This window comes from Pimephales promelas, chromosome 8 (assembly GCF_988280905.1).
Source record: "Pimephales promelas chromosome 8, fPimPro1.hap1.1, whole genome shotgun sequence".
Classification (NCBI taxonomy): domain Eukaryota; kingdom Metazoa; phylum Chordata; class Actinopteri; order Cypriniformes; family Leuciscidae; genus Pimephales; species Pimephales promelas.
Window position 1 is genome coordinate 35,203,238 of NC_142776.1, and position 20,971 is coordinate 35,224,208.

Genomic DNA, 20,971 nt, shown 5'->3' on the forward strand with positions numbered 1-20,971 from the left:
ATTATTATTTTTATTATGAAAATGTGAAAAAAACATTTTTGGTTTAGGGTTGAGATTTAAGTTAGTATTTTTTAATTTCAATTAGTTCAATCGAGTGAGGACATGCAATAGAGAGAGATAGTGTGTGTGTGTGTGTGTGTTTCAGATATTCCCCAAGTTATGGGAACAAAATGCCCCACAATGATGGCAATAATTGAAAATCCTGTCCTTGTGGGGATGTGTGTGTGTGTGTGGGGTGTGTATAAATGAACCCTTTGTAATTACATCAAACAGGGACGAGATTATTCATCTGTCCCTTTGTAAGTGACAAATAGTGGATAAACACACATACACACACACTCATAATGAAACAACCGTATCCTCTAAATACCAACATCCAGCTCAATTCCCAAATCAAGAGTGCTTGATCTAATTTTCCTTGATCTAACTCTTAAAAAGCCATTTCGTCTCCTAGTAAAGACTCAAATGAAACTGACAGACTGGGTAACTATAACACTCGAGCAGTCAGAAATATCTGATTCTCATTGATGTCCTCAACAAGCTCATCTTTATCTGTCAGTTGTCAAAGGTTATCAGATGTTTTCAGAGTAAGTCTTCTCTAAACCACAGTGCTTCAGGGAGCTCAGTCATCAGATGCACGCATGTTTTGTAAATCAGAGTGAGCTATTTATTCTTTATAACCATTTGCAACAGAGTAACAATACACTAAATTGTGCATTAATTAACAGTGACATTATTACGAATTCAAATTCATTATTTTACATATAATAAATAATAATAATAAGGATTAAACAAGTATCTCCACAAAGAAAAATATCACAGCATCCAATTTAGGAATATGTCGATTATTTTGCCACATCAACTTCAAGTATATTTGATATGGTATATCGTTAATTAGTAACAAAAATATGTGGTGAAAAATGCGATGATGAAAGGCCATGACTATTTACTAGATTCAAATAAAAATGAATTACAAAAAGAAAGAGAAAGACAGAAAATTAGAGTTGCAATACACAAAAAAACAGAAAACATTCTTGCATGCTCGTTTCTCCTCCGTACAATTGAATTGTGTTAAGACCTCTGGTTTACAAGTTAAGGCTTTACAAAAAGTATTCCTAGTATTAATTCAACATGTAAAATGAAGATAATTAATTTGTATACTCTATAATTTACATTCTTTAAAACATCTGGAGTGTATTTGCAGTTTAAAAGCTAGTAAATATTTCCAATCCAGTTTACAGTATCAGAAAGACCATCATGCTGATAGAAACAGAAGAAGTGTGTTGTCCAAGGTATTACAGCCTAGAAAACTAAAATGTCAATATTGACATCCTTTGACCATTAACTGTTTTGCCCACTAAATCCAAGGTGTCTATTTACAATAAACAGACAATAAAATGAAACATGAAGTTTTTTGCTGTATATTAAATGGATGCATTTCAATATATATGGTATGGTTTATATTAAAAGTACACTATGTAACTTTTTGTTGTTCAAAATCATAATGAATCAATTTATATTTTAGATCTAGCGGGAAGGTTTTCGAGGGAAATCGCATAAATATGTCACTCACCCTTGTGTTGCTCCGCCTACTTTGACACGTGTCTGGTGTGATGCTGCGTTCACTTGCTATGGAAAGTAGGATATTTTCCACTTGTGAACTGGTATTTACCAGTGTGTTGCGTTCAAGTGCTTTTGTTGTCGTAATGTGGTAAAAAGATGGAGATCCAGACATGTTATTTAGCTAAAACTATTTTAGATTGCTTAAGTCATCTGCAACAGCAAGACAATGATTTATCAAAACTCAAAAGGTAAATAATATGCTGTATATTTTCTAGATCACACAGTATATATTTTTACCATTCACGACTCTCGCGGTGCTCTCCGCCATTTTGAAAAGGTCAAAGTTTATCTCATCTCGGCAACTCGTCCATCAAAATATTCTACGAGTTGCCCAGTGGAAAATACCACACGAGGGGGTGTTCATGTGCATTTTCCACGTCGGCTATTGGTATTTATTACCATAGCACATGAACCCACCATGAGTCGCGTACAAGGGGTCCACCAGCCAGAAACTGAAGCTATCACTTGCGTTAGCATTTCCATTGACTCCCATTCATTTTTACTTTACATCTGAGGTGTCCAAAGACTTCATTTGTCCATTATTTATTTCTTAAGAAACAGGACAATAGATAAAAGGCTCCATTACTTTGTATCTTACGTTATGGCCCCGTAGAAGCCGTTTTTGTGAAAATAGGCTAAAGATTGTGTCATTACCACGGGACTCTCTGTCGTACAGTAGAGAAATGACCGTATAGACAGAAGCTCGTAGGCAATCGTTTACTGTCTTTGAGGCAATCGGGTGGTATATCTATTTTAAGCTTAGTAGTGGCCGTCTTATGAACAGTAGGATAACCATATTCATCCGAAGAGCCAAAGCACAACCAAAACAATGTTCTTCCACAAAATGCATGCAGTTTTGATTTTTAACCAGTAAAGGCCCAAAAGTTACATAGTGTACCTGTTATATAGCGCTAATCACTACATTTCTCAATTTTCTAAGCGTTTTCCAAAATATTCATTTCTTTTAGCCCATCATCAACACAACATTTTTTGGCACTAGATTCTTGAGGATCTCAGACATTCAGCGCTTCGTCTAAAACTGAGCATTTTCTATATTGCTACATGGATGCAGAAGTTTCTAATGTAATGAAGAGAAAATCTGGCTTTACTCCCTGTAACAAACAAAGTGAGCAAAAATTGATTTAGTTATTGCTTTTTAAGACAATGAACATTTAATTCTTCAAAAAGAATGTGGCAGTGCTTGTATATGGCCTTAACAACATGATAATGTTGAGGGTGTTTGAGGTATGTTTTTCAGCGGTAATTGAAATAATCACTCCCGGGATTCTCCGAGAGGAATCAATCTTTTTAAAAAATCCTTTTGTCTAGTGGTAAATTGTGTATTTTCTTCACAAAAAGTCCTATTTATGCTGGACATAAAAATTCTTCTCTATGCAGAATGCTGTTTTCTTCCCTTTAGTTTTAGCATGTAGGCCTATACATGTTTTGCTTTTCATCATTTCAGGACATATGAAAAGAATTTGAATCAGTATTATTTAATAATAAAGATGTCACACAGTATTTCTCTGTGCAGTGTAACAGTATTCGTTTGATCATTCGCTGCTACATGTTTGCTCGACTGCCAGCGAAAACGCTCTAAAATCCAATTCCATGCAAAATCTCATTAGATCGTGGCAAACTAAGATGCCTTTCATGCGTATGCTACTATCTAATGCTACAACCTTATCATTGCTACTAAAGATTCTGCATCCTGAAGTCACAAATAATATAAAGAAGAAAATGGCTTATAGCGAACTAGCGATTGCTTGTAAGAAAGAAATTTAAGATTAAAAAGTGCAAAAAGAAATGATCTTTTTAGAATTTGTGATTTCGACCAAGGGTGAGTTTCCCGAAAGCATCGTTAGCAAACTAAGGTTGCAAGTTTCGTTGTTATCAGCAAAGTTCAACAAGTCGGTGTTACCCGAAACCATCGTTCCAATGAACATTCGCAAACAGGTTGTGACCTGTGGTTGGAGCGACAGCTCTCGATCTGTGGTTAGAAGCATAGTATGCTGACATTCAGTACAATCTGTATCTTTTATTTAGAATACATACAAATGTAACTTACGTCTTTTAGTTTGTCAAGAGTTTTAAAGCACCGTTTTTGAAGAGTGTGCATGTGCGTACATGCCCTAGTACGTAAGAACACCTTAAATCTGGACGTAAAGCTAAATAACTGAGAAAGATGAGAATTAGTCCGCAGATGCCATTCGATCTCAATTCGATCTCAAACGGATTCATTAAAAGAAGTTAATACTCTACCACGTGCGTGACATCGTTTACCGGTTAAATGACAAATTTGCGACAATACGGTTTCGGGAAACAGTCTTGACTAGCTAGTTCTGTCGTTGTACGGAAAAGCGTCCCAGACCGATTAATTTGAAATAAATTTGGCAAATTTTTTTTGTCCGATTGGCCGCATGGTGTTAGTTTTGTCGTAAATTTTCTTTTTTCAAATATTTGTCATTTGTTATTATAAAATATGTGCATATCATATCTGCTTTCTATCACCCTGCTCTGTAGATATCAGCCATTAAAAACCTCTTGGTCGCTACTGCAGTTATAACTGTAAGTATTTACTGACATTTATTCCATAAACACTCTATAATCCTATGTTACTTAAGTGTCTTGCACCCATACGAGGCCTAGTGTGGAAAAACGTACAGTGATGGAACTGGAATATATCACTGTTACCTCGGGAAAATATTAGCATCTGTCTTTTTAAATTTGTGTCTGCCTAGATTATTGATTCACAAAGCATCTAGTCACTGAATATAGACACAGATAACCACAAATAAAGCCACTTGCTGGCAACATTGGCACTGTTCAGTAATGAGAAAGACGAAACGGAAGAGACACGAACAGAAAAAGATCCGTGTGCAAAGCAAATCATGAAGCAAAAACGACTCTTTTCAAACTACACGTATTGGATCTTTTTAAGACATGTATCTATTCCTGTATTGTTAATTACGTAAGATAATGAATGCAAACCCGCACTTTTTTTACCGATACATTCTTCTTTCTATTAGATGTCATATTGCACAAACCCATCCGTTTCATCTAATAGGAATCAATCCATTGCAGAGCCCACAAACATTGGCCTGTTTTCTGGAAATCAATTCAAAATCGAGGACATTTCCTCTGAAAGACGTACGGACCATCACAAGCTAATGTGTTGAAAGCTAAAATAAAGCCCAGACGTTTTGCTCTGCGTTCTTGAAGTCTTTTTCTCAGAGGCTGAAAAAGAGCATTTCCTCTGTGGTGGATTCTGGAATATTCCAGAAAGGCTATTAGTTCCGAAGAAATTCTAGAACATTCCAGAGGGTTCCAGTGGGTTCCGCAGTCATGCACAACCAGCGCTTTTAGGGCAGGGGCTGTGAGAGCCCTTCCAGAGAAAACATAAATCTAGTTGAGTTGTTGGTCTTAGGAGCGTTCACAGCACGGGCCCACGGTGCTCTCCAGAGAGAGCTGTGAGGAGTGTCGGATCAACGGCGCCATTGTGGGATCCACCATAGAAGAGGTGGGGAAAAGCTTGTACCAGCCAATCACCATGTTTGTCAAATCCAACTCCTCCAATAGGATGCGTGCCACGCCCATGAAGCATTTACGATCCATCCGGCCGTAGTTCCCCCAAACAATGACCTGTTCACGAGAGATGGAAGTATTATTTATCATATATGAAACAATCAACAGTACTTTTGACTATAATATTGTTAAAGAGTAACTTAACACTTAACCAACTTTTTTTAGTTAATGATCTGAAAGAATGGATCTTTATTAATACCAGTCATTGATTCGAGTAACTTTTTTGACATTTGTTTATAAAGTGTTCTATTTCTACAATATATGGTGTAAAAGCGTCTTAGTGCTGCCCTCTTCAGGTTGAGCGGTGGCTACTGCAGTTAAAATTTCCTATTGGCTGTTCCGCACTTTGTGATGTACGCAGGTTTCAGCTCACCACGCGAGCTACGCCCTTGGCAATATAAAAACCATCTTGCGTCGTCAAAACCACTGTAGGGAGTCAGGAAAATTGTGAGTATTGAAAACGATCAGGATAGAGTGTTTTAGCATCTATTTCGTCCTCTCTATCTTTAATTACACCACAAATATCTGAAGAAAATACTAAGAAATCCTGTTTTGCTTAAAGAAAATGTAGCCTTTTCCAAAAAAAACTTTTGTGATTATTCAATTATTTTCACGACAATAAACCAATTTTTATTAAAAAAAAAATATTGCCAGTGGGTGGAGTCAGGCTCTAACCAGGGGTTTAGTTACCCTTTAACTTAACGTATTTAAAGCTACACTGTGTGATTTTTACCCCCATCTAGCGGTGAAAAGGTATATGACCATCCAGTGAATATTAGTTTCTGTTCCTCTCGATTCCGATTTCGTTTTAACTCCTACGTGGCCAATGTAGTCCAAGATTAGTTCGACCAGTTCGACCTCGTCCATGGTTGTTAACTCAAACGTAAACGTGAAAGGCGAAGTTTGAATTAACGGGTATGTCCCTCTTTGGCTAATGTACTTTCAAGATGGAGGGGCAACATGGCGGCCAACATTAGAACCCCTTACCCGTATGTATTTTCAATGGCATATTAAACACTCACGACTTGAACGAAGTAGATATATATTAATAAGCACATATATTTTTGAAAGAAGTAAGTGTTTTTTAGCTAAGAATAAACTAAAAGAGTTACACAGTGTAGCTTTAAATGTAATACATAATTTCATAATTCTCGATTTTTAATTAATCATAATTCACAATGATTTCAATGATTTGAATCTAGGGGAAATCTCACAATTTGTATATAATCTGTATATATATAAACATTTATTTGTATATAAATGTATATAATGTTTGTAATTCATACATTTGAAATTGATTTAATTCTCAATTTTAAATGTATCAAATTTTGTTAGGTTCATTAATCTTATGTCCAGAAATAAATGTCCAGATCACTCCAAAATGAAAAGTAATTATATTTTGCATAAAGAAAATAAAGCATATTTTAGGAGCATTACGATTTTTTTTATATAAAAATTGGTTTATTGTCGTGAAAATAATTTAATAATCACAAAAGTTCCTTAAAGTAGGCTACATTTTCTTTAAGCAAAACAGGATTTCTTAGTATTTTCTTCAGATATTTGTGGTGTAATTAAATGCAGGCATGTTTTTAATAGGTTTTGTACTGTAAAACAATATTTTGTTGCTTTAACTTGAAATTTTAAGGCAGCCAGGTTACTTCATTTTTTAAGTTCATTGAATTGGAAAAATTGAGTTAATACAACAAAGGAGATTGATTTAATCATCAGAAGCTCAAAATATTATGTTATCTGAGCTGCATAAATAATTTAAGTTGATTCGACAAAAGAAAAATTGTTGTGATTACAAATCATGAACATATTTTTTTACAGTGTAGAAAAAACTGAATAACTGAATTCCCAAATATGATAATAAATGTGTGAACATTTTTAAATAATAATCTCAAAAAAAGGGAATCAAGTGCATTGCCTACGTACATCAATCAGAAAGTTCCCTTAGATTCATTGCATAATAACAGAGGACGCCATACATCAGTGGATAAACATGTTTTCCCTCCACACGATGTTCTTGCACATCCTGTTCTAGCCATTAGTGTTTGCTGTGACAGGCTTTCATAAATGCTTGGAAAATGCAGGCTTGGAAAAAATTTATAATTCCCCCTATTCCTTCTCCACTGCTAAAAATAAAGCATTCACTACATTGATCATTTCTTATACCGGTACATTCTCTCAATCACTGGAACTGGAGAACTGGCAAAGAAAAAGCATTCACTGAGGTCAACGTCACCTACGGAGAAATTACACCAAATTGGAAAAGCGTAGGGTAAACTTTGCTGTAAATTAGAGCCTATGATTGCTGCTTTCTTTGTTATTTAAATGGTGCTTGACACAATAATGTTCAATGCATTAAGAAATTCCAGTGTTCTAGGGTTAGTTTGCTGGTTTCATTTTGCACTTTTATAAGGCAAGTAACACTACTCTATTGCTCATACTAAGAGTTTGAGATTTGAACATCCCCTAACCTTAAATATTATTGTAACACTTAATATTTAGATGGTCCCTTATAAACATCCTGTTGACTATAAGTAACTTTACAACTACATGTCAACTAACTGTCATTAGAGTATTAGTAGATTGTCTGCTTAATATCTGTAAACTCTTTCTTGTGAAGGTCCTTCAACAGACAATCTACTGACTATAAGCAACTTTGCAACTACATATCAACTTATTCTATCCCTAACCCTATCAGTCTATTAATACTCTTCAAAGAAAAAAAAAGGTACAAAAGCTGTCACTGTGGCTGTACCTTTTCAAAAGGTACACTTCTGTACCTAAAGGGTGCATATTGGTACCTTAATGGTACACATTAGCACCTAAAATGTACATATTAACACTTAAAATGTACACATTAGCACCTAAAATGTACATATTAGTACTGTATTTTAGCACCTAAATGTACATATTAGCACCTAAAATGTACATATTGTACATATTAGCACCTGAAATGTACATATTAGCACCTAAAATGTACATATTAACACCCTAAAATGTACATATTTGACATATTAGTACCTAAAATGTACATAATTTAGGACCTAAAATGGACAAAAAATTACCTTATGAAAAGGTACAGCCCCAGTGACAGCTTCAATACCTTTTTTGTGTGTACTAACACTCTAGTGAGAGTTAGTAGACATGTAGTCGCAACGTCAACAGAATGTGTTAAAGGGACCATCCAAATAAAGTGAAACCAAAATGACTTCTGTAAACAACCCTATGACGAAGCATAGTTTTATCGCGGTCGGTTTTGCACAAGCAACCCTAATTCATTCTTCAGAAGAGGTAGAAATCTTATTTACCTGTACAACCTTCCCCTGCGGGCTCTCTGAAAAAACGAGGACTTGATTGTAAAGGGGATCTAGCGATTTCCGAACAGACTTTGTCTTCTTTTTGGCAATGCAGATGCCATTTTCCAGAAGATACACTTTAATATAGGCCGCTGAAAAGGAGGGAGGAAACAAAAGATATAATAGTTCAAACTGCATCCCTGAAATCTGGAAGACACTGAAAATCACTTCAAAGACCCGAGCCACCAATTTAGACTTTTCAATTTCCCTTCTTTTTTTCAACAAACACACACTTCTGGATAATGAATGCTCAAATAAGAGAACAATCACAGTTTGGATCTAAGAGAAACTTGTGTATTTGAGAACCAATCTATAAACATTTCCAGTCAGTTTTGTCCTCTGGCTAAACAAATGTAATGGTTCTGTCAGACTCATCGCTCATTACGTCAGGCTCTGTCTGATGAAGAATCACCTGGAGGGCCCTTAGATCCAGGCTTCATGATGAGTCCTCGAGCCTGAATGATCTCCACCTCTAGCTGACCGTTTCTCTCCATCAGTCCGATCTCTACATCTCCTGCGAAACATCAATACACACATTAAACAGTGGCAAGTGATATGTGGGGGGATACAGGTCAACTGACTTGATTTCTTCCTTTTTCAAGAGCATTGTGTTGATCCTAGCTGTAAAAAATAATCCTGTAAAAAAAAAAAACGGTAAACTACTGGCAGCTGTCGTTGCGAGCATCATACCGTAAAAATATGGTGTGTTACCGTTTTTGAAATTAACAGCTAAACAGCATAGCTGACAAAACAGTATTTAGCTGTTTTAAAACGGTAACACCATATTTTTACGGTACGATGCTGGCAACCACAGCTGGCAGTAGTTTACCGTTTTTTTTACAGTGTGTCACTGACAATTGCAAAAAAAAATCTCTTGCAATCTCATCTATTGATTATGAACTGATAGTTCTAGTCTTGGATGCTGATTGGTCGATACAATATTTTGGCTAAATGGCTGCTATGCAGTAACAGATGCTCAGCATCCACTCTATTATTTGCACTCCTCCAACAAAATCGGTAATCATAATTGATTTCTATAATTTTACATCACTTGAGAATGAAATAAGCACTGGTTAGCTTTCAGTGACCATTTCTTGTAATTATATCCTGCTCGATCGATATTACATTTAGCTTTTTTTAATAAACTGTTTTTGTCAGAGGTTTAATGAATTGTTTTTTTCATTATAAATTCTTAGAAGCACCGAGACGGAAAAGCATATTTATTTATACATCCTAATTTCCAAGTATTTAAAGGGATACTTCAGGATTTAGCATTAAGCTTTGTATTAGTAGAAATCCTGTAGTATTTTCGAATTACCGTGCTTTCCATCCTCATATCCCCCTGAGACGGAACATTTATGTATTTTTTGTCTGAAGAAAAATCGTCATTTTGGGCGATCTCGAAACACATTTTTGGGCAGACTCATCACATGAGACTCACTAGTAGCCTAGACTTGGTGTTTAACTACTGCGCTCTGTTACCGGTAGGCGTGGCCTCCTAGGGCAGCGAAGCAAGTGCATTCTGGGATTTGTTGTCTTTCATCCACATATTCCAAAAATACATTTTCAGCCTTTTCTCGGTCTAGAAAGCTCAAAATTCCAAAATAATTTCACATTTCTTCTACATAAATTATCCATTTTATACACATTCATCTTTCCAGAGGTGAAGTATCCTTTTAATTGAATATTTTGTTTAACAAACAAACCTTTTGGCAAGAAGCTCTGACAATTACAAACCATTTGTCGATTTTTGTATAACCTGTACCTGTAGTACATTAAGAAGTGATGTACTGTAGCATCAATTGTCTGGTGTATAAATGCACTCACCCAATGAAGTTGTAGCTAGCGTCTGTCTCCCCACAAACTGAGCCGGTCCCATCCCATCCAGAAAGTCACCAAACTGAGCATCTGATGCCAAACACATTCCACTGTAGTTCAGACTAAAGGGAAGAAAACAGGACAGTGTTAATGTGAACATTTGTACTCATTTTATTTAAAGGTTTATAATGAGTGCTGTGTTTTGTCGGCCACATATTATGCTGGATAGAATATACTTAGAAGTATAGAAGTTCAGTGCAATTTGCTCATTTTGCACTCTCTTTAAAGTCAAAAATATCTGGCTTTCAGAATTGATCACATTTATCTGTGTTTCTTTGAAGACGCTAATGAAATTTTCACATTAGCTGAACATGACAGACATTAAGAGTTTTGCTTTATTCTGTGATGTCTGGACTTATAATGTCATGGCTCTGTGATGGGACGGGATCGGTGGACGGAAGGCACTTCTCTTTTATGTAATGAAGATAGACAGCCTTTAAGCTGGACAGTGAAGCTCTGCTTTGATTGTGAGAGTGCTCCACTGGAGCAAAGCCAACACAGACACATATAATCACACTGCTTTCCTGCTCCTATTTGAGATGTATGTGGCCAGAAACATTCATTATAACAGTATATGTGTGTTTAGGAGATGAGCCCGATGCTCCATGTCATATTCACCCTCGTGACCCCTTGAAATAGGAGGCCTGGCCCTCATCGAATAGCACGGCGGTGACTGGACGCTTTTTCATCAGCCTTGGTTTCCGGAAATGTTTTTCTGATTACTTTTACCCCCAAAAAGTCTTCCGTAAATCACTCTAAGCCTTAATAAAATCAACAAGCTCCAATTCGAATAAAATACGAAGCAAAAATACAAAGGTACAGTACAAGACTAATGTGCACTTGATGTATTTATTGATTGAATAAACTAGTCTTGTATGTATGTATGTATAAACTGTATATAGTTTTCAGATATATATTTTCTTTTGTCAAGTCAACTTTATAATAATTGATTTAGTTGAGATAACTTATTATTTTGAGTTTCTGATGGTTAAATTAATCTACTTCATTGTATTAACTCACTTTTTCCAGTTCAATCAACTTAAAATTTTAAAGCAACCAGGTTACTTACTTTTTTAAGTTAAACCATCAATATTTTTTTACAGTGTAATCACAACATTTTTTCTTTTGTCAAATCAACTTAAATAATTTATTTAGTTTAGATAACATATAATTTTGAGTTTCTGATGATTAAATCATTCTCCTTCATTGTATTAACTCACTTTTTACAGTTCAATGAACTTAAAATTTTAAGGCAACCAGTTTACTTACTTTTTTAAGTTAAACCATCAATATTTTTTTTACAGTGTACACTATTATACTACATATACACCATCTTATCATATATATATATATATAAATGTATATATATATATATATAGTAAAAGTTACAGGTACACACACACACACACAAAGAAAAAGTATACTTCGGCAGTATATATATATGATATTAATAATATTATTAATTATTCATATACTGTCAAAGAAATGGCCATGTGCAACCAGGTTCTTGTCTCATTTCTAATGTTTCTCCTTTGCCAAGCCCCTTATTTTCTTTTTTACTCCTCAGTTAAAATTGACTTAATTTCAGCTATCTACACAGTGAAGAAGCTCATATTTGCTTATTGTTGCTTTTTCACATTTTTTCAGCAAACAGAAGGTAGCCGCTTGTGCATGGATGAGATTAATTAGGTGCAATTTTTGTAACAAGAGATCCATTTTGAAACAGATGGTGGTGAAAAAAAGTTTTCCTTCAGCAAGAAAGAAAGGTCACTTGGGCCAAAAATGGGAAAGGGGTGCTTATTTGAGCCCAATGTAACCACCCTGCTCTGTACATCTGCTGACATCAGGTGTTTAAGATGTAATGCCACATAGAAGTTGAAATAGGGCAAATTTGATGTGGCTGTTGTTGTAACTTAAACTGTCCGGCACAGCAACATTGGCTCAACCAATGGCCCGAGTTTGTTTTGGCCAACCAATGTTCAGGAAACCTGTTTGAAAATAGTCATTATTTTTGTAGTTCTGCAAGAAATTACACACATTTCATCTGTAATTATGTCAGTTTAAAAAAAGAAATTGATTGCATTTTTAAAAGCTATCCTTAGTTGTCTTATATCACATTCTCATTCAAGCCTCCTTTCAAACCCGTCTCTCCATTCGCATTGCTCTGTGTTTGTTCTCAATAACCCTCCACACTAATGTGGACGGATTCATAATTAATTTTCTTTCTGCGGTTTGACCTCGATTCTCTCCGGCGCTCTGTCTCTTTTGCTTGCCATCTTCACAGGTCTATTTTTAAAATGCTTTTGGGAGGGTCCAGACAATCCTGATGCCTAATACTCAGACTGGGCATCCCAAGAGACGCCATTTTCATCCGCTCTTCGTTCTCTTGCTCATTTTTCATTTTATCCTGTCTCTTTGTCCCATGTCAATATCTACTTCATCATTTAGTCTCTCGTCTGTTGTTTCTATCCGCTTGTCTCTCTGTTCTTTAAGGAATAGTCATCATTTACTCGCCCTGATGTCGTACCGGAACCTTTTAGAACACACACTGGGAATTTTTGAAGAATCTTCATATAACCACACCAATCATTAGAGATTCATAAAACAAGCAGTGTTGTAGTCGAGACCACCTCACTCGAGTCTGAGTCAAGACCGAGTCCATAGAGAGTCGAGTCCGAGACCAGAGACGGTCGAGTCCGAGTCGAGACCGAGACCAGTGAGGGTTGATTACCTAATTTACTTTTATTTACTTAGAGAAATCCTTTTTTTTTTTTTTTTTTTTTTACTAAATGTACTTAGAGTTTAAAAAATATGATCAGTTTAGGGTAAAAAGGCCACATAGTAGGTGGTGTTAAAAGTAATTTTATTACAATTTGTCATGCGCAGTTGCGCACTAGAAAATCACCAATCACTGGGCGTGTCAATCAATTTAAAGACATATTTTATTAACATACATTAATAATCATGAAAAATATTTTTAATTGAACTCGAGTGGACTCGGGAATAATTCCGAGTCCTAAAAAAAAAATGTTCGAGTACGAGTCAATTCCGAGTCCAAATGCACACGAGTCCATGACAAGACCAAGACCATTAAAATATGGTCTCGAGTACTACAACACTGAAAACAAGTATTTTAAACAACTTACTTTCACTATAATAATATATTCAAAATAAGTATTTATTTGTCTTTTAATTTTACGATTAAAATATGAACAAATAATGTTACTTGAGAAGCAACACTTTTTAACTATAAATAGCAAAATACACTTAAACAAGCCTTAAGATTTTATTAGTCAATTTAGTTTGTTTGAAATATTGGTTGATTTACAGTCATTCAAAAGTTTTGGAAATTTAAGAAATTTACTTTTTCTTTTATTCCATAAGGACGTCTTAAATTGTTAAAAAAAAATTAAAATATAAAATATAAATAAATATAAATATAATTTATTTCAAATGTAATATTTTACAGCATTACTGTTTTTACTGTATTTTTGATCTAATAAAGGCAGTCTTGAGGCTTCTTTTAAAAATATTAAACTGTCCTTGCAAACCCAAACTTTTGAACGGTAGTGTATTTTCTGGCAAGACAAAAATGTATAAATGTACAAAAAAACTATATTTATTCAGTGTTGAAGCCATATGATAACAAACCAAAAGTGTTTAAGTGCATAATAGCTTCAAAAACAACTTAGCTAAAAAAAAAAAGCTAAAGAAGCAAATGTATGATGCCATTGCTGTCATATTTTATTGCGGATTAAAATGTGTTATTTAAACAATCTTGACATAAGCTTTGACTTTCCCATTCAAGTAGACAGAATCTGTACTTGTGGAAATGGGTGAAATTGACATAAATGTGTGAAATAGGCTGCATTAATATTCTTCAAAACATCTTTTGTGTTTCACAGAAGAAAGAAATTCATACAGGTTTGGGATAACATGATGGTGAGTAAATGATGACAGAATGTTCCTTTTTGGAAAACTATTCCTTTCCCTCATCATGTGACATTTCATCGTTCTATCTTGCAAAAAGGAGTCATTATTACTCACTGGTCCCTGTGTGCAGTGGCGTCAGCAGCAGCCATCAGTAAACACACATACATTACTACAAACACTTCGGCGAGTGACAAATACACCTTTCACCGCTCCACATATTACACGCCGCATTCTTGATGTCACTCGAATAAACATTTGTCTGTGTTATGTGTTAATCATGGCGTCTCAGCGCACTGCTTTCAATTGCTTTATATATCACTGTCTCCACGCTGTTCTTCTGGCACTCATTGCATGCAAACTTTTTAAACAGATGCTGCATTCTTGCATGCAGGATTATGTACAAGAGTTAGTGTTGACCAGAAGAAGGTGAAAAGTATGTAGGGAATGTTTCTGCATCTAAAATAGAGTGCAGAGATGTCAGCTTATCTTTGAATGTGGAAGAAAATGGAGATGATCTTCTGTTCAAACTTGACATCACACTCCTTAATTATACAATTAAGCACACACTTTTCAAGCAAAACATTTTTAAATGATAAAACGTGTATATATATATATATATATATATATATATTAGGGCTGTGCAAAAATTAATTGCGATTAATCGCATCCAAAATAAAAGTCTGTGTTTACATAATATATTTGTACGTGCTGTGTATAATTATTTTGTAAATATAAATACATATGCATGCATGTATATATTTAAGAATTATTTGCGCTTAAATTCTGTATATATAAATACAAAATCTATATTATATAAATATAAATATTTTATATATGAATAACACATTTTCTTAAATTTATACATACATGTGTGTGTATTTATATATATATATATAAAGTAATTATATAATGCACACACAAATATATTATGTAAACAAAGACTTTTATTTTGGATGCGATTAATCGCAATTAATTTTTGCACAGCCCTAATAAATATATATATACAAACACAGTTCATAATTAAGTATTTCGACACTTTTGGTTGTCAAACGCCAAACCTGTGGTGACTTTGTTAAAACACCTGTGCATTGACACTGATAGTTTCTGACAAAATGCAGTATACCAAATATGATTTTATTCAGGACATCTATGATCATATTTTTGGTCCATGCACCAAAGCAGTTCTGCTTTTGGCATAATAATTAGAGCACTTTTTGCTTTCTAGGGCATTTTGACAGATCCATTACATAAATGTCACTCAAGTGACCTCTTTCAAACTTCCTGCTCCCCAAAAGATGACTTTACTGATAAAAGTGGGAGTTCAGGCAAGATATTTGTAATTTTAACTGAGAAACATTTATATCTTTATATCATTTATATCTTTGTAAATATAACTGAGAAAGTGCATCAGTCTTTAATTTAGATTCATACTATTTTTGTTTTAATAACACAAAAGCACAAGAAACTATGCTTCTGTAAAACAGGTGCAGCCAGATTATAGAATACTTTTTTCATTTTTTTATTTTTTTGTTATACAATTTCAATTTCACTTCCACATCAATTAATATGACACACGACAATACTGCAGTGCATCAGTTTTGTTCTTTCTATTACTTAGTCCCCCAACTCTGATTTATTAATGCTCTGTTAAATTGTAATATTTTCAATGTTTTTATATATCTTCTCGTCATAATGTTTTAATACACTTTTAATATCATGATTTATAACATCATAAAAGTGTTTAAGGGCAAAAAGCCCAACTTTATCTAGCCTTAAAGGCAAGTTACAAATAATATCTAATGGAAACAGCATAAATTAGACCCTAGATACTGAATAAATATTACAGAAACTTCCACAGAAGTCTATCAAAAAATACCATGGAATCAAATCAACCTTGCCCCATGATTTTCCATCACTGTTGTTTGTCAGAACTCAGACAGCGGGTGTGTATTTCAAAAATGTTTTTACTCCATTATGTATTCATGAGAAGCATAAGATGCAATGTAATATGGTAAAATATCCTCAGCAGTGGCAGCAAAAACTGTAACCCCATCATGCACCATAAACTGTGCAGTAATCCGGCTGAATTGGGCTGGATTTGACTCCCATGATGGAGTTGCACAGGAGGAGTGTTCGTATTCTGCATTATGTAAGGTTTATGGGGAGTTTTTGTCTGTGAATTACTTATCTCTGGGTATTGGACATGGAGTTTGAGGGGAAATTTATACAAAATTGACCATCGGTTGAGCACAACGTATTGCTATTTTTATGTAAGTGAACATACTGTTTTGAAGTGAACCACACGAGCACATTTCAGATGTTTTTGTCATAAATGTATCTTTTTTTTTTATTGTTTTGCCTTGGACATCATGTCATCTACTTTAGCATTTGACAACCACAAAGTACTTGTTTAGTCTTCGTTTTGAACTAAATATCTATTGCTTAACCATCATGTTTTGTTTGAAATGTAAAATAAATGACACTTTCTTAAAGGGATAGTTCACTTTGCTGTGGTTACAAGCGATTTAAATACTGTTCGTTTTCTCACACAAACCGCTCGTTTCATGTCTTATGCCATCAATGTGTACTTACATTCACGAGTCATTAAATCATGTTTAATTTGGACTTCTCTGTGCATGCTCTTTGAGGTGGTGACCATAGACCTCCATTATATGACTGACAGACAAGAACGGTTTGACCTAAAAATATCAAGATACTGCAGAAACAAAGACACCTACATCTTGGATGCCCTTGAGGTATCCTAAAACATACACTGTAAAAAATTTCTTGTCAAATTAACAGTAACTTACTGGCAACAATTATCCAGTACTTGCTGTATTTCATTTAACAGTAAAATTACCGTAACACTAACTACAGTACTGTTAAGCATACTGCAAATTAAATAACATTATTTTACTGTAATTTCTTACCATATTGAAGTACAGAATTACACTGTTAATTTTTAATAATACTGTATAGTATGAAATGTTATTGTATTTATTTTATATTGCTACTGTGTAACCTGTAGAAAATCTGTAGAAATATTATTTTAACTGTTAATGGGAAATAGAAAAAAGAACAATTGAAGCTTTAACTGCACAAGGTTTATTGTGTATTTTCAAACACATTAGTACATTTACATAATATACATTTAAATACATTAATACAATTAAATACATTAATAATAAAAATGTAATATAATACAATAAAAATCATGCATGACAATCATGAACAATTATGCATAAATACATGCAAAAATTATCATGAACAGGTAAAATAGAAAAGATTAAAGGGGTGCTATCTGATCAATCTATTAGAAAGATAGTTCATAACAACTCATCCACCCACTCCCTGCTGGGGTAAAACAGCTTAAACTAGTCTAAGATTGTCTATTGGTTTGAGATAGACTGTCTAACTGGTCAGTTTCTGATTTTAAAGGGTTTTTGGATGCTTTCTATCTAAGGGACCAGATTTGCAGGGCTGGGAGACACATATAAACTTATAAACTATAAAAGCTTTGACGAGTAAACCACCAATCCAGATGAGTATAACAAAATGACAAGTTATCCAGTGTCCTTTAAAAAAATAAAAAAATAAACACAAAACAACCTCATCATGCACATGTGCCATGAAAAACTTGCATTACGGTATCAATAATTATTTATATGCAGACTTATGTTCTAACTTTTGCAATAGGAAGTTTTCTATCCAAGCTTTTATGCAATTAAACCTTAAACTGTACTGTAACGTTTATTTTCACACAACAATTCTAAACAACTTGCAGATAGACAAAATTCACAGATGGATAAAAATCCGTTTAAAATGTTCTCAGTGGGTCAGTACTGGACCAAGGTATAGTAGTAGTAGTTAGATAAATAGAATAATTAAATTAGATTAGATTTACAATTCATCGGTCGTCAAGATGGATAGGGGTCTTCTTAACATGCACAGCTCACACCTGTGGAAAATGAGAACAGACAAGACAGTTAAAATATAGTACGTTTTTGTTGTTGTTTTGGCTAAACAGCAAAAACAGACAAAATGATGTCTAAAGTGTAATTCACTTAATACTAAAATCTTGTTTGTTGGACTGTTGTTTAAAATCAATTCATTTACGATCACGTGAAAACATAGGCTAAATCTTGCTTGTGTGATACTAAGTTACATGACTTAAAAAAAGATTGACAAGGCATCGTTCCCTTCAAATGAGTACATGTCAGTTTACACATAGTAAAAAAAAAAAAAAAAAAAAATGATATTATAGCCGACAATACTGTAGTATATGCAGTGAATGGTTCCTACCGGAACACCCCCAGGCAGTTTGTGTAGTTGGTATGACCCGGGTTTTTGTTGTTGTTGTTGATTCTAAGTTCGCTAGTAAAGTGTTCAACACCAGGCTAACTCCCTCGTGTATGTGTCGTTAATGATAACCAAAGATTAACAAAGACCACAACAAATACTGTAAATGTCACACATAGCTTTGTATTTTGGACAAAAATACACCTTGGGCGCTTTCCGCGGTCCAACTTTATCACTGAGGTAACGTTATAATGGCAGAACGCCAGGTCAGGATTTACACGAAAATAAGCGTGAAAAAATCAATAAGAGGAATCGGCACTTTAATTTTATAACAATAAATCCGAATCCTAACCTTGGATGTCCGATTTCAGGATACATTTATCGATTATCAATTCCTAACCCCTGTAAGTCATAAAATAATGAACGTGCAGGCGCTTCCACCGACTTAACGTGGTAAATAATAACAAAATGATTAGACCATTTTGACCGTATAAGAGGTTACATATGAAATATATGTTAATAAAATCACATTTAATCAAGTAAGGCTATCAACATAAAAGAAATCCGCGTCTGACTTATACAGACGTTATCGAACATTCCGCGGCCACTTCTTTCTAACGGTAATCTGTTAACTCATATGGTTTGCATAAAAATATGAATTACTAACCAGATGTATGGCGAAAACGTTGCCGACCGACAGCGACGCGATGCACGGCCTGCGTGTTCTTACAGAGGGAAGGGAACTGAAGAGTTCTTCATAAAATGGCAGCTTGTTGTGGTTATTTTTCGCGGTCATTTCGTACTAATGTATTTGAATTTACAGTAACATCCCAAATGGCTACATTGAAGAGTAGCCTATCATATACATATTATATTAAAATGTCTAGAATATATTAAATTGAATATAGAAATCGTGGTCAGCTATTCTAAATAACTTTAAAGTTATTATTAGCTAGAATCCGTTTGCATACACATTATAAGAATTATTACTTACCAGATGAAGAAGTTGCAGGTCGGCAGAAAAGACAGCAGCACCACCGACACGACAGAGAAACTTCCAAAGTCAAATATGCTCTCATGCACACCCCACTGACATAAATTATGTCATAAATTATGACTGTTAATGGTCAACCAGTGCTACATTTTTATTTTAAATGTAAGAATAACATTAGTAGGCTAGCAATTTTACCCGTGGAACTGTGTGTGGTGTTTTTCGCGGTCAATTGCACTGTATTTAGATTAACAGTAACCGATAATTTCCCAGAATGCATTGCAATTCTACAGTAACATACTGTCAACTGTGTGCACAGTACATAACTGTTGAAAAAACAATTTAATACTGTCAAAACAACTAAATCTACTGTAACTTACTGTACATAGATTATACAGTAAGAAACTGTTGAGAAAAACAGTATAATCCTGTGAAAACAACAGAAATCATTTACAGTGTAGCAAAAATTATTTTCAAAGTGAACCATCCCTTTAAATATTTTTTGTTATCTAATGCAACGACTAGTTTGCCTGTAAATTTCACAGATAATTACAAAGAAGTATAATGCACAGAAATTACTCTAATAATCTTTCATTTATTTAAACATTTGAAAAATCTCTTTGCCGTGCAGTGCAGTACTAGTTGATAATCAGTTTGTTTAATGCACTAACATGATAAAACTGTAGCTCATCTAGGCAGAAAAGCATATTTGTCTGAACAAGCCCAAACTGGCAAATATCTTCTCCATTTATGTATCCAAACTTTCTGGCACATCAGAACTGAAGTTAAACAGCTATTGTCCTCCACAGAGCTAAAATAAGACTACATCGCACAAAACCCTAAACCTGTGGCTTTGAAGTGACACACCAGACGGTGTCCAGATCTGAAATAAGTTTACAGTACGTCTACACACAATTCTGGATTTCATTCAGAAATGGAGGCAGCAGAGAAAAGGTTTATTACTGAGAGAGGGGTTTATATGGTTGGTTATGTAACTTATGGGAATACCTCAAACACGTTTTATTTATTGCTTGACATAGCAGACATAAGCGCAATCTCCTGACAGTAAAGACACTTTTAATGCTTTTCTTGTGTTATTGGATGAGCATTTCTGTTTATAGATGAATGCAATGCAATAACACATGTGTGTGTCCCAAAATAACAATGATATAACTAGGAGCATTAAGTCCAGAGGGTACATGTAATGATTCTGATTTTGATTTGTTAAACTGATAAAACAGAAATGTATTATATATCTCATGTTTTTTTTTTTGTTGTTGTTGTTGTTTTTTTAGCT

The 20,971-nt window shown here is 34.4% G+C and overlaps 1 protein-coding gene across 1 annotated transcript in view; it reads right to left on the minus strand.

The window, feature by feature from the left end:
* Positions 1-567: 567 nt before the first annotated feature.
* rims4 (regulating synaptic membrane exocytosis 4) overlaps positions 568-20,971 on the minus strand; it is a 40,433-nt gene continuing 20,029 nt past the window's right edge. Inside the window, exons 3-6 of the mRNA XM_039692787.2 lie at positions 10,401-10,513; positions 8,986-9,087; positions 8,526-8,665; positions 568-5,265 (exon numbers count right to left, since the gene is read on the minus strand). Coding sequence (XP_039548721.1) covers positions 5,047-5,265; positions 8,526-8,665; positions 8,986-9,087; positions 10,401-10,513 — 574 coding nt within the window. The 3' untranslated portion in view covers positions 568-5,046. The remainder of the gene's footprint in view (positions 5,266-8,525; positions 8,666-8,985; positions 9,088-10,400; positions 10,514-20,971) is intronic.